Source organism: Geospiza fortis, unplaced genomic scaffold (genome assembly GCF_000277835.1).
Source record: "Geospiza fortis unplaced genomic scaffold, GeoFor_1.0 scaffold161, whole genome shotgun sequence".
Taxonomy (NCBI): Eukaryota; Metazoa; Chordata; class Aves; order Passeriformes; family Thraupidae; genus Geospiza; species Geospiza fortis.
Window position 1 is genome coordinate 1,707,859 of NW_005054375.1, and position 24,396 is coordinate 1,732,254.

Consider the following 24,396-nt stretch of genomic DNA (forward strand, 5'->3'; position numbering starts at 1 on the left):
ACCACTGAGTAGTGTAGAAATATTCCTCTGCAGAAGGTGATGCTGTCAGCAATGATGCATTGCCACCCATCTCTCCCAAAAACAAAGGACCCAATCTTCCCCTTTTAAACTGAGTGATTCTAGAGATAAAAGTACTGAGTGTTGCAGCAGAGGAATCAATCAATGCAAAATTCATCTGAAGGCATAAGTAAAAAGATCCAGCAGTAGAGAAAGTAAGTTGCTGGAGTTAAAAAAAAAAAAGTGAATAAAGAATTACGTGTTTTCTTTAAATCAGCTTATTATCAACATGAGGAAAGCAGCTTTGCAAATCACCTTGCAAGAGCAACAATGACTCATTTTTTCTCTCTGTGCCTCAAACAAGTGTGAGTCAGTTTGCCTTGGTTTCAGTGAAGCGTAAGGGAATGGGAGTATGGACAGACAAAAGTAACAGAATAAAATATCAAGTTGCCTTGCAGAGCATTGTTTTGGTCTTCTCCTTTTCCTAGGAGTTTTCATTACCATGTTTCTTAAAATAATTACTGGGATTGTTACCAGCCTTCAGTGCCAAAAGGAATGAAGTTGACTCCAGTCCTGTTCTTTGTGCATATTTAAATCTTCCTGGACTTTATGAAGCAGACAGTTTGAGACTTCTCTTCAGTCTGAACTGCTGCTCAGTCTGACTCTCTGTAACTGCATAATTTAATGCCAGTAGATACTTGAATGTTCAGGGATGATTTCATCTTCAGCCCCAAAACTGTCCTGAAATGTATTAAATGCAGCTGTAGTATTTCCTGCCCAATCAGTCAGTGAGCACTCTGGCACTCAGACCTGTGCCAAGCCATACCCCTCTGCTGGAGCACTCACAGTGGGACAGCAGTGGACAGACAATTCAGTGATGGCTTGGAATATGGAAGCTGAGATATTGTTTGAAGTAGATTTGAAAATTTTTTGTGAATACTTATATTTTGTGTGTTTTAATGAAGGGAGAATATGTAGTTGATTTTTAGAATATTTAAACAGTGGGTTTTTCTTTACTTTAAGAATCTTTCTGTGCAGCAAATATGCTTAAATAGTATGTGAGCATGTGAAAGTTTCCCGCTTAAATAGGAATGTTTTCTTGGTTAGGGTACATTACTGTAGGAAACCCACCATTGCTTAGTGAAGTTTTGTATCTAAACAAAGTCTGCTGACTGGGTGGATTTGAAATCATAATTACAATGTGTTCTTTCAGGTGATAGCAGTGACTAAAATTTATGCTTTTACTTCATGGAACTAATTTTGCACTGGGAGAATTAGAACATGCTTACATACTTGTCTGTACCTACATGTTTGTGTTATTCTGGTAAACAGCAATGCTACAAAATACTGTGCTGAAGAAAAATTGACCTTTTTGTCTCTTTTTTTTTTTTTTAGCTAAAGCTCCAAACAAGCCTATTCAAGTAGTCTATGTACCTTCTCATTTGTTTCATATGTTATTTGAATTATTCAAGGTAGGTTGCACTTGTTAATATTTGGGTGGGGGTTGTGACCCTATTACTGTTGAAATTGTGATTCCTTTCAGTTACAGCTCTTAAATATTATTTCAGTTTTCCTTTCTTAAGCTTATTCTTAAGTTTCAAACACTTTTCACTTTTTTAAAAGCCAAACTTAAGCCCCTCTCTTATGCACCTGTGTACTTAAAAACTGCCTGGTTTTCCACTACTCCTGTTGTACTTTTGTAGCTTTTTTGATTAACTCAGAACACTCATGACAGTCTGGGTTTGCAGTGATGGAATATTCATAACCTTGCAGTTTTTATGAGCTTGCTTCTTTATTGCATATTTGAGGACTAGGACCAGTGATCCTAATCTATTTGAGGTTAGGATCAGTGTCTTTATTGTGAAAAGAGGCCCTGTATCTTTGAATAGTGTAGATGACATGCTTTGTTCTGGTTTTGTGTTTTCTGAATAATTGGAACAAGAGTGCAAATGGAGCATGTGAGAGCTGTTATATCATTTGAAAGAAGAGGGGAGGTCTCTAGGTGGTGCGGCTGAACACCAGAACTTGAGAAGAAAACTTGTATTTGGCCAGAGAGAAACTTTTTCCAAGTACTGGTTTTTGGGGTTTGATTTCTGAAATTGGTCAACTATGTTCATTGAACTCTTCTCCCATTTTGCCATTTGTAACACTCGTTTTGGAGCTGAACAGATGAGAATTTGTACAGTACATGTGACTATGTTTTTGGTCCAAGTCATTAAACAGGCTGAAGCCAGTAAGTTGTAGCTGTAAGGACTGGGACTGGCAGTGGAGACTCTGCTAACATGAAGTCAGATGGACAGATGGTGACTTACACATGACCCAGGCTGAGGAAATCAAAACTAGCTTTCTGTGGTGAATGTCACTGTTGGTGTGGTGATGATGGAGGTGAAGGATGTTCTCATTCTGTGGATATATTTACTTGATTTCACGCAGGAAAAAAAATAAAGGTCTTGCTTTCTTTTTTCTGACTATATCAAATAAATAAAAAGTATGTATAATAAGTTGTAATATAAAAATTTAACTGGGCAATTCATTGAATTTGTGTTAAATACAGGCTTTTCTATCTTGTACACAACTGTAGGACAGAGTGGGTGCTACAAAATAAATTCAAGTTCTAACCTGTCAGAAAAATCTTGAATGTTAAAGTTAGAATCAAAGAGACTGTGTTTTCTTTTATCTGCAGAATTCAATGAGAGCCACAGTGGAATTGCATGAAGGTAAGAAAGAAGCCTATCCATCGATCAAAACCTTAGTCACTTTGGGGAAAGAAGATCTATCTATTAAGGTAAATGCCTAAAAACAATACACATTGCAAACCTGCTAGGTTTAGAGTAGAATGACTTTTAATTTGAAAAAGCAAATTCATTATTGTATTGCCTGCTTCATGTTCATTAGAACAGAATATTTTCAGTTGGGAAGGACCTTACAAGGAGCATCTTGTCCAACTGCCTGACCACTTCAGGGCTGGCCAGTAGCCAAAGCATGTTTGTTAGGGGCAGTGTCCAAATGCATCTTGGTCACTGACAGACCTGGGCCATTGACCATCTCTCCAGGAAACCTGTTCTGCTCTTTCACTGCCCTCCCCATACAGAAATGCTTCCTGATGTCCGCTCTGAACCTCCCCTGATGCTGCAACTTTGAACTGTTCCCACTGTCCCATTGGTGGATCCAGGGAGATGAGATCAGCACATCCCTCCCAGTTCCCATCCTCAGGAAGCTGACCCATGGCAAGGTCACTCCCAGCCTACTTTTCTCCAAACCAGACAGCCCCAAAGTCCCTAACTGCTCCTTTAGTTGATTTCTAAAGTAATTTAGATAATGCTTCTTGATGTTTTGTGGGTTTTTTTCAGAACCTAATGTTTAAAACTCTTCAATTTTCATTCCTTAGATAAGTGACAAAGGTGGAGGTGTACCTCTAAGAAAAATAGACAGATTGTTTAACTACATGTACTCAACAGCACCCAGGCCCAGTCTGGAGCCCTCGAGGGCTGTGCCTTTGGTAAGCAATTGCAATATGTATTTAAATGTCCCTTTGCAATACTCTGATTTTACATTTTCCTTCACTGCAATCTGCTGGATCAGGTTTTCCATTGAGGAAATGCTTTATCATTAGCAAGTCTTTCCAGGTAGAAGAGGAGAAAATGAATTCTGTTATCATCACTTAGTCTGTGGAACAGAAAATTACTTTGTTTTGTCTTGACATTACATTCTTGGAAACAAGCATAAAAAATCTGCACAAGCACAGTATTTTCACAGGTTAATGGGCAGGATCATTAGTGCTATATTACTGAGCAGGTGAATGACCTAATGAGCTCCTCTTTGATGTATAAATTACTCTTAATCTAAGTTTACTATCATAAATGGATTAAAAAGCTGGGCCACACTGCTCAACACTTGAGAAGCACCTTCTGGCAATGCACAAGCTTATACTGAAGCTTGAAGATCATTTTTGTCAAAGTTATGGACTTAAACACATCAAAAAACATTCCAAATCCTGCATATGGTATGAACGTATTTGGTATATTCCTATTTAATTGGAAATATCTTCTGTGATACTCCTTTCTCAGATGCATCAGGGCCATATTTCAAATAAAAAAATACTTCCCCATAGTTTCTTTTAGGCAGGGAAATTATTTCAGTGGTGAATGTGTAGATTCTTCTAGCAAGCATGATTTAAAAAAAATATTAAAATACTATTTCTGAATTGTTTTATTAAATTGCATATTGGCTCATTGTGATAAAAATTGTATACTGTTCCACTTGACTGGTTTCAGTAAGTGCATTAATACAGATACTGTATTTTGCCTCTTGTGGTGTCTGTTGCTGCTGATGCAATCCTTTATTTCTAAGCCTGTTGAGAAGTTGATTCTCTAAGAAATTTCCTTTCCCTGCTCAGGAGCATTCTCATCTAGCATGTTCCTAAGTAGTTGGGTTTTTTTCTCCCCTGCTGATACTTCTGTGCTTCAGGTGCCTTCAGATGGATAATGGGGCAGAGTATGGAATCACAGGATCATTAAGAATGGAAATGACCTCCCAGGACTGAGTCCAGCCTTTGACCAAGCACCACCATGTGAATTTAGCCACAGCACCAAGTGCCATATCCAGTTATTTCCTAATGCTTCCAGGGATGGTGACTGACTCCAGTACCTCCCTGGCCAGCCAGTTTCAATGCTTGACAATCCTTTCAGTGAAGAAATTCTTCCTGATGTCCAGCCTGAACATCCCTGGCACAGCTTGGGGCTGTTCCCTCTTGTCCACATGACTATTTTGGATATAAAATATTTAACAGTAAACTGAGGGTAAAGTCACTTCAGAGTGACTCAGAGGTAATAAAGTTCCTCTGAGCTTATGAGCAGAAAGTCTTTGTGGTGCTGCCTTGGTCCACAGTGGGTACCATTGTGGCATGGCAGTGCATTGCACTGGGTTTACCCCTTTGCACTGTAGGAGGTGTGAAACCCAGTCCTGTGTCTGCACTGACTTGGTCCTGATCCTTCACAGCTCCTACCTCTACAGCACATCTCAGTCTCATGTTTCAAACTTCTGCTTTTTCATAGAAAATCTTCTTAAATGTGAGAGGCAACAGGCCTTAATTCAAATATAAGCTTTTTTCTTTGTCACAAATGGTAGAATCTCTCTTGATGCATAATCTGCCTTTGTTCTGACTTTTGATCAGCAATTTACCCTATCAGTCTACAAGGATTTCCTGAAACTCGTTCTCAGGATAAACTTATACCTTGATTACCAGTTGTATTCACTATTAAACTCTCTCTTCCTTTGTAGCTCTGATTGTAAAATGTGTTCATCTTAGGACTGACACAATTCTTTTTTCTTTTTTTCAGTGCATCTTTAGCAATGCATTGCTATATTTACTTCCTCATCTTCAAAACTGCTTACTTTGATTCTGTGGCATTTATCTTTGCTATTCTTCTATATCCCATTTTCAGGCTTTATTATCCTTTCCCAGTCTATGTCACTGTAGTCAAACCTACAAAGGATCCCCCTCTCTTGTGAGTCTGGCAGCTTTTGCCCTGTGAGTCTGACCAATGCCTGCACAAGACTGAAAGTTGAGAAAAGCTGTTCAGCTCTGTTATTTATATGTGTGTGCAGAAAGAAAAAAGTCAAACTCTGAGTCTGTGCCAAATCTTGCCATTAACAAGGACTCACCAGTGAAGTTTGACATGTTATGTGTTATGGCCCAGATCCAGTTAAAAACAATTATGCAGTGCTTTGTATGTCAGTCTGGAAATAAAAATCCTTCAGCAGAAAGGTTCCACATAATCCTCTTTGATGTCCATGCAGAAGGAGTCTCTTTAGTGACAAAGACCAAGCCAGTAAAGAATTAGAGTGCTGCAGAAGTTTGGTAGTGTGTCATCCTTGATTTAGGTAATATTCTAAGCTAAGCTGGGGTGAAGTGTAAACAGACATATTTTTCTGTTCTAACATTTTTTCACGTTGTTATATGATCCCCTGTCTAGTTTATGAAACATTCATGGAATTGGGCAGTGGAAGAGAGGTATCCTTCTCTTGATTGGGGAAAATTTTTGCTCCCTGTCATTGCAAATGTTGTTTAAATCCTGCTGAGAAACCTTGTTACCATGGCAGCATTTAGATTCTAGTGGGTTTTAGGTTCATGTGCACTGCACAGAGTACAGATTAAACACATGGTCATGTTTAATGATAGTAGGTTTTCTTAGGGAATTTAATGGTTCTCTCTCTGACAGCATTTGTTTATAGTAGGAGAAACGTGGCTTAAATTAGTTTTAATTAAAATCTGTTGATGCTAGTAACACAGAAATGTAATAACTTCCTTTTTGTTTAATGCATACCATAACATTTAATGATAAATTTGCTCTAAGGAGTTTTCCTTTCTCAAGGCAGGTGTGCTATCACAGACTGTTCTGTCCCCTAGGTCAAGCACAGATGTATGTAGTAAGCACCTCTTGTTAATTGTCTTTTGTAAAATAGACCCTTGGCAAGGCCAGGATTTAACAAGGTATCCATCTGGGGTCTCTTGTCTGTAATTCTTGTGAGTTACCTGGTTTGGACAGCACCCTAAAGGCAGTGCACAGAGAGCTGACAGGAGATGTGTGAAAGAGGGCTCTATGAAATAATGATGTTATTGGCTAGCACAGAGCATAAAGGAACAGGAGACTAACAGAAGTTGGCTTTTAAGGAGGGGTAGTTCTGGAGTGAGGCAAGTATAAAGTGTTTTCAGTGTTGTTTGATACTGCCCTTTACTTGAGCTGGTCTTTGGGGTATGGACTGTCCACAGGTTGCCTTTTGATTGCTGTGCTTTATGATTTCTGTAATGTATTTATTGTCCAGTCTCCAGAGGGGGAAGTCAGCTTTTAAGTTTTTTTTAGTTCTTTCTAAGACAGCCAAATCAATTTTTTAGAGGTTAAGAAAGAAATCTCTGAAGTTTCAAGGCCAGGCGTTTGAAAGTGATGCATGTGTCTCTAGTGGGAGATGAAATTTCTCTTTGAGAAATTCAGAACATGATGTTGGGAGAAGTGCAGCTAAACGACTGTTTTAACTCTGTTAAGGGAGACTAATAGCTATGACAAGCAGTGTGAAAAGGGCATACTTGGCATTTCAGTGTCTTATTTTGCTCAGAAGAACTAAATGAGCAACTGTAAACCAATTTAATATTAAATTTAGAATTATGTAAAAACAAGGGGAAAATGGCCTAAAGATATTGTAGTAGATGACAGCAAGAGAATTTGTGATGGACACTATAGTACAAGTTCTTTAATGTTCACTTTTCCCTCAAGGGATTTCCTATAAAGTGATACCACATTTTAGCTGTACATAATGCTTGCAAATCCTTCTTCTTAGCATTCTCTTTTTTGTATCATTTTAGACCTTTGTTTATAAAATTCAGGGCATGTTTATCACTTTCTGTTAGGTTGCTTTTGTAGAAATATTATTGTGGAATTAATTTATTGGTCTTCTGAAAGCTTCAAATGTCTATTTTTTTGTAGTCCACCCATACAACCTTGCCTTGTATATGTTTGGGGTTTTTTTCCAAATGCTTATGTGTTTGGAACAGTTCCTTTATTGCACTGGATAGTCCTGGAAATTTCAGATGGGATTTGGGTGCATAACCAGCCACTGTGGTTCTGAGCACACAGCTAGTCATCTGAAAGAGTCATGTGTTGAGCAAAATCTTACTCCCTGGCTCCAGTGAGAGAGACTTGGAGGGTTTTTTTACAACTTTATTGACAAGAGAAGGTTGGAAGAGGTGCCATGTGATTGATCTTGTTGCAGGCATGGTTATGAGTATTAGTTTTGTCAATTTAAAATCTAAACTTTTAACCCATCAAGTCCATTATGCTTTGAAAATTATGTGGACTGTACTCCATCTCAGTCCTCAGGGGATCATTCAGTGCTGTGGAATCCTGATCTTTGGTTAAACAGAGAGGATCGTTTGCCTTCTGTCAGTCTGTGTGTTCCTCTGCAGGATTCTGCTGATCTCTGTGGCACTGGGGCATCAGCAGTCACTTAACAGTGTGACCCAGATGAAGTTGACAAGAGTTGTCTCTGGCTCTCTTGTGTAGTCTCTTAAGTCTGGAGACATTTGAGAGAATGATTGCAGGCTTGGGGGAGAAAAAATATGTTGTCAAAACTCTGATTTTTTCCAAAGAAAGAATGCAATGGTCAGCAATGGTCCTCGCAGTGAGGAAGCTGTGCAGAGCATTGGTTTGCTTTGCTGGTTGCTGGCAGCATGTCTGGTATGCTGCACCTTCCTGCCTCTGAGAAAGTGCAAATGGACAAGGCACTTCCTGCAAAGGACTCAGCCCTTTTTGTACTAAAAACTAATGCACAGGAAAAAAGGAGTTTGCTCAAAAGGCACTTGGAGTATAAGCTGAGAAATAAAGGAAAGCTTCAAAAATAATTTTATACAAATCTGATATTTAGGTATCCTCTCTTTTGTAAATTAATGCAGAGATCTGTTGCGTTTTTTTAACTTTTCATCATCTTTTGACTTTGGTTCTCTTGTTTTTGCAGGCTGGGTTTGGCTATGGATTGCCAATTTCCCGTCTGTACGCGAGGTACTTTCAAGGTGACCTTAAACTCTACTCAATGGAAGGTGTGGGTTCAGATGCTGTTATTTATTTGAAGGTATGAATTTCACCCTTTTTTAAACTAGTAATGCAGTGCAGGTTGTTTGTAGCAGGTTCTCTTCACTCTTCAGCTTGTTTTCAAATTTTTTTTGCTATCTTTGACAGTTTTACCTGAGTCAGTTACATAAAATCCTAAACTCCAAGATTATATATAGTAATCTAGCACTAACACTAGTTAGTTTGCTTTTTTTTCAGTCCCTGTGTTGGATTGTTGCATTTTGTTAATCTGTCATAAGTAGTGAATCTTCCAAGAACTGTGATAAGAGATAATTTTGGTTAGTGCTTTTTGATTCTGAGTTTTGCCACAATAGAAATGACAAGGCTATTGGCCAACTCCTGACTAGTAAATATGTTCTATTCTATGCAGTTCTTGATGCAATAGACTGTATTGATCCTGTTGTCATTTTTTGAGACAGCCCAGGCTATTTGGGGGCTAATGGTTGACAGTGCTTGAATTCCATCAGGGAGTTTAAACAGAGTGTATAGCTGTGTAGGTTTTTGCTTGGCACTATCACTGTGCCCTGTTGTATATAGCAAGTGAGTTGTGGACTCCTCTGCTTCTGATGGGTTTGATCCTCTGCATGTGTGTGTGGAGGAAAACTGTCTGGCCTTTCTCAGAGGAAAAAGGTGGCCCAGGGCACTGAACAGGTCAGTGTGCTGGCAGAGCCCAAGTGCACTGGGGAGGGGACGTGTTGGAGTAGCTGTCTGCTTTATGTCAGTGACAAATCTCACTAAAATGTTTCTGACCAAAACTCTTTTTCTTGCCATCTGTGTAGACACCACTCCCTGGAAAGAAGGGAAGTATTTTTCAATGCTATTATTTTCTTTTAACTTTGACTGGGACTTTGAGTATAACTAGAGCTACTAGTCGCAGCTCAAGTATTTTCAAAGTAGTGCTGTGACATGTAACACTGGGATAACTGTGACACTTGTTGGGTGCAGAAGTTGTAACTGTAGAACTCCCAGAGTATCACCTTGCTCTGTATCTCCAGTGATACCTAACCTTGCTTTTGTTTTTCCATAGGCCCTTTCAAGTGAATCATTTGAAAGACTTCCTGTTTTTAATAAGTCAGCATGGCGGCACTACAAGACCACACCTGAAGCAGATGACTGGAGCAATCCCAGCAGTGAACCAAGGGATGCTTCTAAATACAAAGCTAATCGATAATTTGCCACCTTTTGTCTCTGTTGGAGATGACCTCTGCATTCAGTATAAAGTCTCTGCTTTGTTCCAAAATCCTTCAAACCACAGTAGCTAATTACTTCCAAACAAAGACCTGATCAGGGCATTGAAAAATACTAAGAACAAAGTGATGATTGGGACTTGCAGGAAGGCACTGAGCACGTTTGGTATGTGAATCCTGTGTACTTCACCAGAATATGCTTGGTTGCTTCAGTCATGCATTGACAAAAGGGATTGCACTGTGATTGCACTTAGGAACACAATGTTGTAACAAAAAGATACTATTTGAAGTGGCCAATTCTTATTCCAGTGTAAGGATTGGTAGATGTGCAGAGACCCTGAGTGGTGAATAGTATCTTGCACAGCAATATGGTGTAAGAGAAAAATTCTGACATAGTTAAACGTGTGCTTCATGCAGCATTTGTATTGCACAGTGTCACCCCTAAGAGAAAATCCCTTTGAGCTCTTCAGATCTTATCTCTAGTGAGTTTATAAATGCATAGTTCTAAAAAGGGTTGTGCAGCTTTAAACTGATGTTTTCTCCAAATTCCCAAAGCCATTTGTCATGTGCATACAAAAGTTGTGTTGTTATAAGACGGTAGGACTTCCACTCCTTGGTATGCAACTTAATGATTTTCTTGACACAGAAATGCATTTCTATGCATTTTTCCTTGTTTTGAGGAAAGCTCCTAAGCAGTTAGATCATCTCTTCATACAAGAAATTCTGTCAATACAGGGGCAGGGGGTAATTCAAGTTCCTATTTGCTTACCATTTTAGGGGAATTGGGGAGGGGAGAGAAATGCTGAGAGGCCAGACAGCCAGTCATACAAATGAATTTGCCTTAAGAGTGTTGGTTGTTTGAAACCTGATTAGTTTAAAACTTGTAAATAGTTTGCAAAGTTATTTATACATTCAATGTCTGACTGCAGTCTGGTAATCTGAATTTGTAGTGTATATAAAGATGTTGTACACCAGCCTTTGGAACATGTTATTGGTCTAAGTACATGAAACTGGAAATACAGTAGAAATGGGAGGGACAAAATGTGGCCAGTACCTGATTTAAGTTAAAAAATATCAAAGATGAAAAAAATCCAAGTATTTTCCCCTTAAATTTATCATAAGGGTTGTTGCTGACTATTACAAAACTGTTCTTCACAAAGTCTTTGCCAAATGCTGTTTCTGATACTATGGCCTTTCAGAAAAACCTGTGAAATTTAGAAGCTCTGGTGATACATTAGCTGTGGCAATAAAGAAGATGAGTTGTAAGCAGCTCTGATGCACCCTCAATTTCTCTTAGGTGTTTTGATATTTTTTGGAAAGATAATAGAGATTTTAGCATGGAAAAATGAAATTTGTTTACTAAAATTGTGGGGGAACTGTCCCTTTTGTCCTCCCAGTATTTATTTTTATAAAGAACTGATTTATTAGGGAAATGCTGAGAAATTCCTAGGTATTTAAAAAAAAAGAAAAAGAATCTTAATTTGACTTTACAATAGTACTTTGCACTTCATAGCACATCTCATTGAAGGATTATAAAGTGCTTTGAGCAATAAACTCCATAGAGCCCCACTTCTGAGCAGTTGAAGTTCTTGCCTTGCCTGTTGCAGTGAGTTCCCAGAGTTGTGTGCCAGTGCTGAGCTCCCAGGGCTGGAGGTCCCGTGGCTGTTCCTCACACAGGGATGGGATCAGGCCCATGGAGCACTGGCTCCTTGTCTCCATGGGCTGCTGCCCTTCCCTCGGATCAGGGGCAGCAGGGCAGCTGCTGAAGGCTCTCCCTGTGCTCAGCTGGGCAGTGCTGCCCTCAGAGCCCACCAGAGCCCCCTCTGCCAGGGGAAGGAAGAGGAGGGGGCTGATGGGGCCCTCCTGATCCCAAACTGGACTAGTTTGGCCCTGGCCAGAGGATCCTGGCAGGGCACAGTGATGGTGTGACACGTGTGGCCTCCAGAGCAGCACCTTGCAGGCACTGCTGCAGAGAAGGCAGCTGGTTATTCAAGCAGTACAGCTGTGGAGAAACCAGGGGAATGGTTTGACTGAAACACTGGTTGCAAGTCACATCTACTAAAATTCAGTCATTTATCTTCTGCCTCCACCTGTAACTTCATACTGTTTTTAAAATTATTTCAAGTTGTGTCTGTTTTATAGTAATTGCAGAGGAGATTTTACTTAAAGATAGAAACCTGTGATGAAATTAATATTTCCTTGGTTGTATGTTGTCAGTTTTTTCTAGAACATTACCCAAAACATTCCAAGGAATAGGGTGGTCTGCATAAGAAGCTTGAGTTTCAGCTTTTGTTAGAAATTGTATTTTGAAGTAGTAAATCCTGACCTCGTACTTGTTTTTGGCTGTCTCCTTATACATGATGGGGAGAGGGAACAGAAAGCAAAGGAAGGATGCTGACACACTGGACTTGTTTCTGTGTAGGCCATGGGATGTAAACCATGGAAACTGTGAACAAAAGCTGAAGTTACTGTGGAGGATATTGTGCTGTGTTAGTGATGTCACTTGATCCACAAAAACAACTGGCTGCTTGCAGGACTGGAGTGCTCCAGTACCTGAAAACTGAACTCCCCTGAAATGACACCCATTTCCAAGAACCCTGAGCTTGTACAAACACCTCAAAACAGCTGGAGCACAAGGAATTAATTTTCTTTCCGTTCCCCAAGGTCTTTATGGGAGCATTACAATGAATAGGAGAGAGAGCTTTTCTTCTCTTGAATACAAGAGAGAACTTCTCTCCAATCCTGCTTAGTCAGCCTGTGCTTTAGTGGCAATCCCAGGTGTGCAATCAGTTGTTCCCACTCATTGTCCTTAGGCCATGTTTCTGCATAGGGGTATTAGTCTGAAAACTGTTTTAGGAACAGCAACAGCAGATCTTCAGTTAGGAGAGGGCTTTTCAATAGCTGTGCCTGAAAAATGAGCATGGATGGGTTCTTAATATGGCTGGTCTAATTACAGATACTGATTTTTTTTTTTCAGTTACTTCCACCTTTGATTGGAATCTCTTATAATAACTATGTTTTAGTATCTTGGGACTGTTAATTCCAAACTTTCTGATGATACATAATTTTTATGAATTTCAGAGTTATGGCCTGCTGATGTCATTGCAACCTGCTTGTCTTGACCTACAGGACACAGAAATACAAAAAAGTTTTCAGTGAAAATGTTCCTTACCTGTTGTGTTTATGATTAACAAACTGAACAAGGGATGTTTGCTCCTTGATTCTTCCTGAGAATTTACAAACAACTTCTGTATGTCATAGTCTAACAAATAGTTTACTTTTTGTCCATTGTGCATTTTTCTGGTGTATGTGTCTTGAATGTAATTTTATTAATCCTCTGCCTAGTTTAATATTAATAGAAGTCTCTCCAAATCGTGTACGTATGCTCCCTGCTTTTCTAGGCTTTGTTTCAAGGCAACAAGGGGTCTTTCAGAGTCCACATTTGATGAGAAAAATTCAGAAGATACCAAAATGCTTCTTTTGCAACTCAGGTGCAGTCTTTGCCTGTGTAATTGACTATGATGACCTAAGAGAGCACAGAGAAATCTTTGTGCTGCTGCAGTCTGTGCTACCTCTTGGGCAGTGTTTAAAGCAGGTCCGTTGGCACATGCTTAAAGAACATGGATATTAATTATAGTGTTCTTGGAAAACTCAGGCTACTTTTTGGCCATGAAAGGCTGCATTTACTGCTACAGCTGGGTAGCATTCTTTTCTTTGTCCTCAGTAGCATTTGCTTTGAAACAGCTGTTCTCTTTCTCCACAAAGTGAGCAAGAGTGATCTTTAGAGCAATCTCCTGTTCACCTCCACCCAGACATCGTATTTAAGGTGATATCTTGACCTCATTGACATGGAAGAGGTTTCCCCCCTCCTCACCTTATTAATGGGTATCTCTAGATCCTTATGTGTGAGTTGCTGCAAACGTGGTCAAGATTCATGGAAATAATTCTGTAGAAAACAGCCTCAGTGTTCAGTGTTAGTATTTATCTTGAGGATAACATGCCCCTTTGTACAGTGTTCCCTTTCCTTGCTTGTTTCCAGGTTGCTGTGGTTTTTCTTCCTTGCTTCTTCCTGGCATCCACACCTGTCTATGGATTCACATATGTAAATGTGTTTTTGCTGAAGTTAAGAGAATATGATGGCACATGACAGAACAATGTGTTACTGACTTCAGAGGTTGAGTTTGTTCACAAATGAGGAATGTAGCTATAAATTGTGCAGTGTCTTCAGGGCTGAGTCTTGCAAATACTTGCATGAGTCAACAGTGTATGAGAGGGATGCCACTCAAATGAATGTTCTCAGGATCAGGACTCAGGCTGTTTGATATTAACTTGAAACAATGAAGATTTGTGTAATTGAAGTGGCTTTCTAATTAAAAATAAATAAGAAAATTTAAAGTTCATGTGCTTTAATTGAAACATTATGTTGCCTTAAAAGTCCTCAGAAATCAGCATAGTGAACTTGTTTGCTTCTTAAATCTGGAGGGGTTTTCATGTGGTACTAGAAGGATTGATGAGTGTATGCTAATTCTGACATTGTCCTTCTGGTGTTAATTTCTTTATTGAATTTTTCCTTTTAACTGAAAACTGCCAAGAGGTGTTGGACACAGTCCTTTGAAATCCACACCCTCTGCAGGTGACACCAGGCAGAGCAGGTTCCAGGCAGTGCCCTGGATGCTCTGGCAGGGATTGTCCTCAGGGAGCTGCAGGCTGCCTCACCTCCCCTGGAGCTGTGCTGAGCCTGCACTGGCTGCGATGAGTTTGTCATGCGGGTGGAAGTTAAATCCCTTTGTCCCCAGGGTCAGGGACAGGACAGCTCTTCCTGGTGAGCTGCTCTGTGTTGCACCTGGCATCAGCGAGGGAGAGTGGTCTTGTGGTGCCTTTCCTCTGAGGTGGCATCGTTTGAATCTACTAAACCTGTAATGGAGGAGTGAGAAGGTATTTTTTCATGAGATTTACTTGGCAAGATCTTAAATTTATTTTTGGATCTTATGATACTTGTCTTGTTTCTAGTCTGTTACCTGTGTATTTGACTTGTGTATGTGTGTACTCTTATTTTCCTTTTTTCTTTCAGTGCTTGACAAATAAAATTACATAAAAACTACATGTTGACATTTTTAAGGGCCTGGTTTGGTTTCACACAATATGGAGCTCAGTTTGTGATTTGGCAGTGTGAGGTCAATTTCTCACATGCCTACAGAGGAGCACCCTCAGACAGCTCACTTGGGAGTTCAAGAGGAATTTTAGCATATGAGCAGCTTTTGGGTTTGGGTTTTATCCTGCTATATAAATCTCCCAAAATTCTCAGATTGTTTTTGACAGCCAAAATAGCTGTTATAAACAGATATATAACACCCAAGGCTTCTACCTTGAAATTTCTTCAGCATTCCATGACATTTTATATGCATTCATAAGTTATTCGAGAAAATGAAAAAACCCAAAGTTTGTTACCAAGCAGTTCCAGAGCAGGAAAATGCTTGGGGACCTGTCTTACTTGGCTCGTTAGCTTTCTTATTAAGTAATAAATGAGGCTCCAGATGGCCAGAATTTTGCTAGAACTGAGATAATTTTCTTTCAGATTAAGAATTTATTTAAAAACTTCAGCTGAGAAGAAATCTGTGTGTTGTACTTTCTCACTGCTTACCATTTGCCATGACAGGGTATTCACAGGAGCTGAGTAGTTAATTAAGTAGCTCAAAATTGCAAAATGTGTCAGCATGTACTGCCTATTTGACAGTTGCTGCCTGTAGAAGATAAAGCAAACAGTTGCAGCAGCAGTATAATGAAGATTTATGGCTTTAGGACACAGGCATATGTGGGAGAACAATTTGTAATAAGGGATCCGTTTCTTGTTATACAATTTTTAGATGGCTGTAGACTTACTAAGTACTTTAATTTGTTGTTTTCAGTGGAAAGAAGTCTTGCAGTAGACAGTTTTTAAATGAAGTGAGACATATAAAACATGTCAGGCATGCTTGATAGGAAAAAATAAACTTTTAAAAAATGTCAGATCAGTTTTTATTCATGATCTAACTCAGAGGCTGCTTGTACTTGAAGCTTTTGTGCTGTCTTCTCTGGGAGTTACAAGGAGTGTAGTAAATAATGCCTGCTGTGTGTTGTCTGAGAGCAGCAGCCTTTAGAAATGGTGCCACAGCAATCCCAAAGTTCTTTTCTGTCCTAGTGACTTGCTTAATTTTTGTATTTCTTTGGCCCAAGCTGCTCCCCTCATGTGTCTCCTAGTCCAAAGGCAGTAGGCACATCACTGCTTCTGCCAGTGCAGCTGGAGCCAGCACTTGAACATTGTAAAACCATTTTCCATTTTGATCTGCCAGTGTGGATTCTTTTCCTGAAATTAATAAATGTGCAGGTACCTGCAAATACACTGATTTAAAAGATCATTTTCAGAAGAAAGCTTCAGTTCTTCCTGTTTTCAAGGTCCCATGTTGACTGTCTTGGTATTTGGAAACTTTCAGAGGAGTTTCATTGAAGTGCTTGTGGTTGTGGGAGCTGATGCTGCACGTTGTGCCATGAGCTGTCGTGGCAGACTCAGCCCTGTGGGTGTGCATGGCTGCCCCTGAGCACCTCCCTTGCCTGATCCAGGTGGTTAATAAAGTGTTATTTGGTTAATAAATCTCTTTGTGGGCATGGAATGCTTGGCAGGGGTCCTTGGGGCGGTGGAGGCCCAGCACTCGAGGCATGGTCAGGTAAAGGAAGGTGGCTCTGTGTGTGCCAGGTGTGAGTCACAGCTGTGGGCTGGTTTCTCTCTGCTGTTGCACTAAAGGTGATGTTTTCCCCCCAGGGGAACAAATCTTCCTTCTTGGTTTTCAGAGCTGGGTGTCCTTCAGTGAGTGGATGTCTGTGTCAGTGTGCTGCAGCACTTGAGAACTGCCTGTGTAAAACTGCTGGGTCCTGCCGGTTATAATGGACACAGCTGCCACTCACAAACTATTTCACAAATAGCCATTTGGGATGGGTGAAGAGGCTGGAGTTAGGCTTTATTCTGCTCTTTTGAAATGCATTTTGTCTTGCTGTTAGTGCAGAAATACATAATGCATCTCAGCTTTTGGCTTCTTGGTAAACAGTTGAGTAAAACATGCAAGATCATGTCTTGGGTGGTTCTCTGTGGGTGCAATTTCAGTCAGGTCAGAATGGCCAAAGTCAGTGCTGCTGATGGCATGGTACCACCACCACTCATTGCATAATGGCTCAGTTTTAATTAGCTCCTGTGTGGTTTAGCTCTACATTCTTAATGACAAATTGATTTGACTTTCCCTAGTGGAAGTTTAAAGGTGTCAGAATAGAGGTGTTTGACCTCATAGCATTATTTCTTTTCTCCTTTCTGGGAGAAAGGAGTGTGTGGGCTTTCTAACAGTTCTTCATGTTCTCTCTGTGGCTGTGGTACCAAAAGATACAGACTGTGAGTGTGTGGGCTTTCTAACAGTTCATGTTCTCTCTGTGGCTGTGGTACCAGGTTTGTGCTGTGGGGTCATTTGAAGAAAAGGTTCTCTTGAGGAGGAAAAAGGAAATTACAACAAGCCACCCAAGACTTGTGATGCTGTTTGAATATTTAATTTGGAACCAGCTATTCTGAGGGCATTTTTAAAATTCTTACACAGGATATGGCTTTATGCAGTTTTGTTTGCATGTGAACATTGTATGAATATTTGAATATGAATATGTGAACAAGTATGAATATTTTAAATGTTAGGCTGGTGCTTTTCTAGAATAAATGCACTCATTTGTGAGAGGCCTTTTAGATAACCAAGGGGGGATGAGTGGAACAAATTAAAATTTCCTCCAAGGGATAGTTTTCCCGTTTTGTTTTGGCATTTGGCTTTTAATGACATACCACAGAAGTGCAAGCTCAAGACACTGGTGAAAATAAAGCTCATTAACTGTTAAACTGATGATGATACAAACTAGCTTAAGTATGGCCAAGTAGCAGAGTAACTGGATCCCTACTGGTTCATGTGTTAGTTTGGAAATGAAAAAACTGGAGCCCAGAATGGTGTGCAGAACATTAAAATAACATCCCCTGTTGGTAATCAGAACTGGTCACTTGTAAAGAGCAGGTTATAATTAATCTGCTCTGACTGCACAGATGATGCCTTTGCAGTTCACAGACACTTTATTTTATGGAAAACCAGTGCTTGTAGAGAAATATGATCAGAGAATCACAGGAATTATGGTAAAAAAACACCACAAAGTGTGCTGAAGAGGACGTAATTTATTCTAACAAAGCTGTTTCTAGAATTTGAAATATGTGTGAGACTTGATGTGCACATGCAGCCTGGTTGATGCCACCAGGGAGGATTTTCCCTTTGAGTGTTCCTGCTGTCATGTGCTTAGGCACAGGAATAATTGCTTTGAGATAATGGAACATTTTTGTTTTCATTAATCCTGTTAAACATCAAAAAAATTAAATTATGTTCATGTGAAAGGCAAACCTGCTTCATCTGTCTCAGAACTTCCCATTCCTTGTTGAAGCAGGGATTGATGCTGTTGAAGAGAGCACCTAAAAGGAGATGGAGATACCAGGTGTGAAAGAGCTGTTGGAACTGGCCATGAATACCCGCTGGGGCAGGGGAGCTCAGGTGTCACATCTGAGGAATTGTGTAACACACAATTATTTTGTGGTTTTTTTCACAAACTTTCAGTTATTTTTATTTCAGTCTTTTTCTGTCTCTTCTCCCCTCAGGAAGAGCCATGAGGCAGTGGCCTTGATTTCCATTTGGATTAGAAATGATAATGCTGCCCTTCCTTACACCAGGAAAAGACCTTCCCTTTGGAAAGGGCAGAAAACACCTGTGTGTGTGTGTGTGCTTGTGGAGAACACATTGTGTTATGAGAGGAAAGAGATCTCTTGTCAAAATCAGTCAGAAGAGGAGTTTTTAAGATAGTTTGGTACTTGAAAGTGTCTCCATGCAAGAGGCAAAGCCCTGGCTCCATTTTGTGCCTCACTTTCAGCTCTGTTTTACAAGAAGGTCAGGGAGTTATGTGCTATCACACAGGGGACTTTCCATCATGGTTTGGTACCCTTTTACAAGGAGATTTACTGTAGCATCAAACCTTCCTTCCTGCTGGGCTGACAGGTCTGGTGTTGGTTCAGGGGCTGCCTTGTTCCTCAGGGGTTTGCCATGAACCAGAACAAGGCTCCCCTCTGGGCTGGGCTGCACACTGTAAGCTCACTCCAGGGATGTTCCTTACACATCTCCCAAGTGGTGCCAAGGCACTGCTGGAAACAGACCCAAATCCATCTCAGGTGATACAGGGAGCCTTGTACTGTCTGGGAGTGTTTTGGTGTGGACTCTGTGCCATTAAATAGTTTATCTCCTATGCTCAATGACTTTGAAATTTGCTTATTCTGTAATTAAAAATGTCTTGGCTAGGAAGTCCTGAGCCTCCATTTGCTGTTTCAGCTTCTCCCTGCCTGAGGCAGGACTGTTGAATAAATAATCTTTAGAGCTGCTGCAGGTACTGACTTCTTACAGAAAGGATAAACAGGAAAGAGCAAAGCAGGAATATTTGTGCACCAGACTGACTTGGTTCAGGGGAGTCAAGTCCAAAAGCTGGTGTCAGGATTTGAGGACTTGTCCCTGTGGCTCATGTTTGCTGCTGCCATTTTCCATCTGGCACAGCCATACATCATCTTGGCATCCACGAGAGCAACTCAGTTGCTGCTGGGGATGGTTTTCAGCAGTGGAATCAGAATGGCTGCAAAAGCACCATTCCTTTCTTCCACTTTGAAGTAAGAATTAAAATATTGGCTCCTGATTCCACTGTGCTGGGGCAGGGTAAAGAAGGTATCAGTCTGCTGATGTCTAATGCTGCACCTTCCCAGCTGGGACAAGCACTTCCTCACCTTCCCCCACACTTTTCTGGCTGCAAGGTCATGGCAAGGAGAGGTGATCCTGTTAGTGCAGAGAGCAGCAGAACAAGCAGCAGCCTTTTGGGCATGTTGGCAGAGCTGCTCTTGTGGCTTTGTGGGGGCCTCAAGCCCTGGGCTACCAAGGATGGGGATGACAGTCACGGTGCCATCACTGGGGTTTCCTCTGCAGGTTGTGTTCACCTCTCCAAAGATGCTGTAAAATGAAGGGGAGAGGCAGCTGTGTCTGTCATACACTTTATTGTTCATGTGGAGCTTGGCTGATAAAGAGGACTAAATTAAAGCAATACTTGTGAAAAGGAAAACCCAACCATGACTCAGAAGTGCAAAATTGTCTTCCACATGTCCAGACACCATGAGGTTCTGGTTTGCAGGAGACAGCACATGAATGTACCAGCAGGGCAAAGGCTTCAGCTTAGTGATATCCTAAATGCAAACAAGACACCTGGTACAGAATATGGCTTTGTTGCTGGGTAGCCACCTGTGATCCTGAGAAACATTCTGTTAAGAACAGGTCACTGGTGAGTTTTTCTCTACTTCCCATGTACAAGTCGTGGTGCTGTCTCCATTTAACCCACTGAGCAAGGGCTGCTGAACAGTAACTGCCAGGAAAGTAAAATGAACAAGAAACAATGGTAAAAGCCAAGAACAACAAATCCTTGCCCACCTCCGTTGCATTTGGATATGGCTCGTCTGTCAACAGCACCAGTAGAAGCAGACAGTTCCTGTGGTGGAGGAGTGGTTGTGATGGGAAGACTTGAGACTTGCAAAGGATCAGAAAAACTAACAAGTGCATCTCAGGTATGAAATTACAGTAACAGGTTGCCTAAGGCTGAGAAAGGTCTTAATTGCATCATCCCATCAGGCACACAGCTGGTGGCAGCTGAAATATCTGTGGCTGTCCCTTTGCACATTCCACCCTATTTCCTGCTCACCTGTTTTTGCAGCTGTGAAGGAACTAGCTTGACTCCAGAGGACAAAGTGTATGAGATGCTGTGTACTCGGTCTTGTGGTGGTCTGAGAAGTGTCTGGCAAAACGCTGCCAAAGCAAATCAGTTACCTTGTAGTGGAGGAGGGATGAAAGCTGTAGGGAGTGAGCAGAGTGTGGGGCTAATTTGGTGCCTGGTACCAAGGTCTGTAATTTACTTGCCCAGGAGAGTATCTGGAAAGGTGCCTACCTGCCAACCAGGTCACCCAGGGAGGTAAGGCCAGCAGCCAGGGGATGCTGCTGCCAGCAAGCACAGCCACATCACATGCATGGGCATCTCAGTCCCTCAGCTTTTTCCCAAGAGAGACATGGAGCCCTCCCTCCTCCAGCATTTCCTGTGCTGCCTGTGCAGGGATCCAGCAAATGCTGACTGGTGCTGCCCCCAGCAGCCAGCGTGTCCTGGTGGGGTTGCAGTTGCAGGCAGTGGTGGCACAGGAGTGCTGCTGTGGCTGCAGCCCCCTGCCCAGGCTGCCTGTGAGACAGGGACAGTGGCAGCTGTCACCTGCTGGCCTGGCACCAAAGCTGCTGCTGGGCTGGAGAGCCTCAAACGTGCCTGTGCACTGAGGCAGCTGTGCCAGGCAAGCTGGGGAGCCAAGTGGCATCAGTGGCACAGCCCCACACACTGCTGGGGGGTTCCTGCAGCTGTGGGGCAGAGCAGCCCCAGGGCTCAGGAGTCCTGCCAGCTCCTGCAGCCACCCCAGCAGGTGTCAGCTGAGGGACTGAACGTGGAACCAGATGTCAGGCAGGACTGGCTTGGCCAGCTAGGAAGATCAGCATCGAGGGGAGAGCTTCACCTGTGTTTCTGCTTGAGGCTGCACACCTGTCATGGACAGAGAAATAAAACAGTTGTGCCTAATCCTGTTCAAAAAGTTTCTTTGTTCTTTTTTTTCCTTTTTTTTTCTCCGTATTAGTGTAGAGGAATAGCCTTGGGATCCTCTGCAGGGGCAGTGTGTCTGTGAACACATCTTGTTTGGAGTTTGATGTCTGTGAACACATCTTGTTTAGAGTTTGATGAGAAGTTTGTACTGGCTGAATACCATGTGACAACAGCTCTGTTTGCTTGTCATATGCTGATACATAACTGGGAGCAGCAGCTTTTCCTAGGAGGCCACGTCCAAAGGCCTTGGGATATTTTTATAATTCATCATTTATTTCCTACACCACCACATTCCAGCTATGGCTGTCTTTTCATTTACTTTCTTGCCTTCAAAGTGCAAAGCCAGGGAGCAAACCAGAAGTGATTAGGCAGCTGTTCAGGCACTAGGAACATGGAGAGTGATTTGATAAAGCAAAAAGCCTGATTCCTTACCTACACCCCACACAGAGGCTTGGTCAACAAGCAGCACTGAATATGTTAAATGGATTTCCACCAACTTGCCTGGAGATCTCTTCATTTCAGTGCATTATTTGGGCTCTGGGGTAGATGTTATTCAAAAACAAAAAAAACCCCAACTTTATTCCCAGTTTCTCAACATATTTGCTGCAGCAATGCCATTCCTTCGTGTGCCAGAAGAGCTCAAGGTCAGCAGGGTACAACTGCATCTTCTCTCTCTGCAGGCTGCAGCCAGCACTACCCTGTGTGCTGGGTCTGGATCAGGAGCCAGCTGGGCTCCTCCTGCCAGCCCCCCTCGGTGCCTGGAGCCGCAGCTGGAAAGCAGCAGGACAGGGGCAGGAACTTGCACATGGGTGTGGTTTTCTGCCAGTCCCTGGGCTGTGCCTGGCAAGTGCTGCTGGCTGGGCCTCCAGCACTGTGAGGGAGTGGGGATGGGATAAGCTCTTCCTGAGATCTCCCTTGCTGTGCTCCAGTTCATTTTTGACATCTCCCAGAGCACGATCCCTGCTGCCAGAGATACCCCTGGTGTTCCTCATGCTTCTCCCCATCCAGTGGCTGAGTTCATAGCTTGTTCTTCTGTCTCATGGTTAAAAAAATAGATATTTTATTTTTCATCCTCGTCTCCCTCGCTCATGCTGCTGAGGGAGGCAGAGGCAGCTTTTGGAGAAGAGGGAGGGGAGGTCTTATTGATGACCCAGGGTGGAGATGGAGAGCGGGACGGCGAGCGGCCTCGTGTAGGACTGCTGTTGGGGCTCTCCCGGGGAGAAAAAGCCTGGAGCATTCGGCCGCTTCGTTCCTGGAACATCTGCTTCTGCAAAAGCAAAGTGAAAAGATGCTCTGTGAGTACTGCACAGAGGGGAGGGCTGGGGGCAGGCAGGGGCTGCACTGTGCCTCTCTCCGGGGAGCGAGCAGGGAGCCAGAGCCCTGGAGCGTGGCTGGTTTGCCCTGCTGTGCTCATGATGATAACCTGGTCCTTGCATGCAAGTTTTTACCTCAGCTGGGCCACCCCCAGTGTGAGAACACCGTGTGTACTGGCCTGAGCCACACACGGGGGACTCCCTTTGCGGTTTTTGTATCTATTGGTCACACTCTTGTCTCCTGTCTTAACACCCAATATTCCTAGTTCCTACTGCCTTTTCCTTCTAGAATGTTGGGAAGGACCACCCCTCTCCTCCTGAGCTTCCTGGTTTTCCTAGCCTTTATTCCTCTGTCCCTTTTTAAGGGAGACAGCCTGGTGCCTGCCAAGTACTGGCAGCCACTTCCCCAGCTTCCTGGAGCAGGCACGACCCAAACCCATAAATTGAGGGTGGGAATACCAGAATTTGGATTTGAAAAGAGAAAACACTTGCAGGCTCTATGTTTTGCTTGGAGCTTTATTGTCACTTTTGCTTTGGAAAGCTGAGTGGAGGCCTGCCAGAGTTGGTGGGGTGGAAGAGCCACCTTTGCTGTCAAGCAATCTGCTACACTAAGGCAAGTGCCTCTACTCTTTAGCAGCAATGTGGCCTTGCGTCACGCTGGGTTACGGAAGACATGGTGTGTGCTGTGCAGCTGCTGCAGGCTTCACATGGAAAGTGCCAAATCCGAGTGCCCTGCTGCTCCTCCTGGGCATGGGGAGTGAGAAGCCTCAACCTTGGCTGCAGGACTGGCAGTTGAGTCACAGGCGATGCTCGGCTGAAAGGAAGATCCAGCCCCGACAAAGTTAAGTTACCACTCAGGTCTGAGAGGAAGATACTTGTGCAGAATGTATGCGTTCGCCTGTTTTAGCTGAGATCCAGCTTGCAGTTGCCCAATTTTCATCCTGTTCCTATTCCCCTTCCCTCTGCAGTGACTCTGCCCTGTGCTGACACAATATCTGGCTTGCTCATCTTGCTCTTTCTCCTCCTCTTTGAAACTCAGTATTCCCTGCCAGCAGAGAGGCAGATGCTGGTTTCCCCCTCAGGTTTCTGGGTGTTTGCTAAATCCCAGGGCTTAAAAATCAAGCACAAATACTGAACTTAGCTGTTCCTCTGTGAGCTTCCTCTCCTAATTTACATCTTCATTACATTAGCCTTTATTGACTTAGTTTTAGAGCCTGGATTTCACAGCAGTGCAGAGTGGCAGAACAGTTCCTGCCTGGAGCTACACTTCTCAAGACTCTCAAGCACAAAACCCCATGGTATGTAACCTACCCCTGCACTACTGCTAGGTCCAAATTAATCAAGACTTCTAAAATCTCAATAATTAGCAGATGGTGGTTGCTCCTGATAAATGATGCCAGAAAGCATTCAGATGGGGGAGGATTTCTGCAGCTGAGAGCTGCAAGGATGTCAGCAGGGCTGGCAAAGCCCCAGAGCCTGTTTGCAATTCAGTGGTAGAGGTACAAAATTTCTCTTGAGATCACAGAAATG

At 42.3% G+C, this 24,396-nt stretch overlaps 2 protein-coding genes across 3 annotated transcripts in view; one reads left to right on the forward strand and one right to left on the reverse strand.

Moving 5' to 3' along the window:
* The window catches only part of PDK3 (pyruvate dehydrogenase kinase 3), a 36,184-nt gene extending 21,278 nt beyond the window's left edge, over positions 1–14,906 (forward strand). The window contains exons 6-10 of the mRNA XM_031060201.1: positions 1,393–1,469; positions 2,681–2,782; positions 3,386–3,496; positions 8,506–8,619; positions 9,646–14,906. Coding sequence (XP_030916061.1) covers positions 1,393–1,469; positions 2,681–2,782; positions 3,386–3,496; positions 8,506–8,619; positions 9,646–9,789 — 548 coding nt within the window. The 3' untranslated portion in view covers positions 9,790–14,906. The remainder of the gene's footprint in view (positions 1–1,392; positions 1,470–2,680; positions 2,783–3,385; positions 3,497–8,505; positions 8,620–9,645) is intronic.
* A 7,684-nt stretch (positions 14,907–22,590) lies between these two features.
* The window catches only part of PCYT1B (phosphate cytidylyltransferase 1, choline, beta), a 37,979-nt gene continuing 36,173 nt past the window's right edge, over positions 22,591–24,396 (reverse strand). Inside the window, exon 8 of one of the 2 annotated variants that reach the window (XM_031060202.1) lies at positions 22,591–22,820. In XM_031060202.1, coding sequence (XP_030916062.1) covers positions 22,614–22,820 — 207 coding nt within the window. In that variant the 3' untranslated portion in view covers positions 22,591–22,613. Of the gene's footprint in view, positions 22,821–23,368; positions 23,681–24,396 lie in introns of those variants that run through there. The other variant, XM_031060203.1, reaches the window with a different exon arrangement.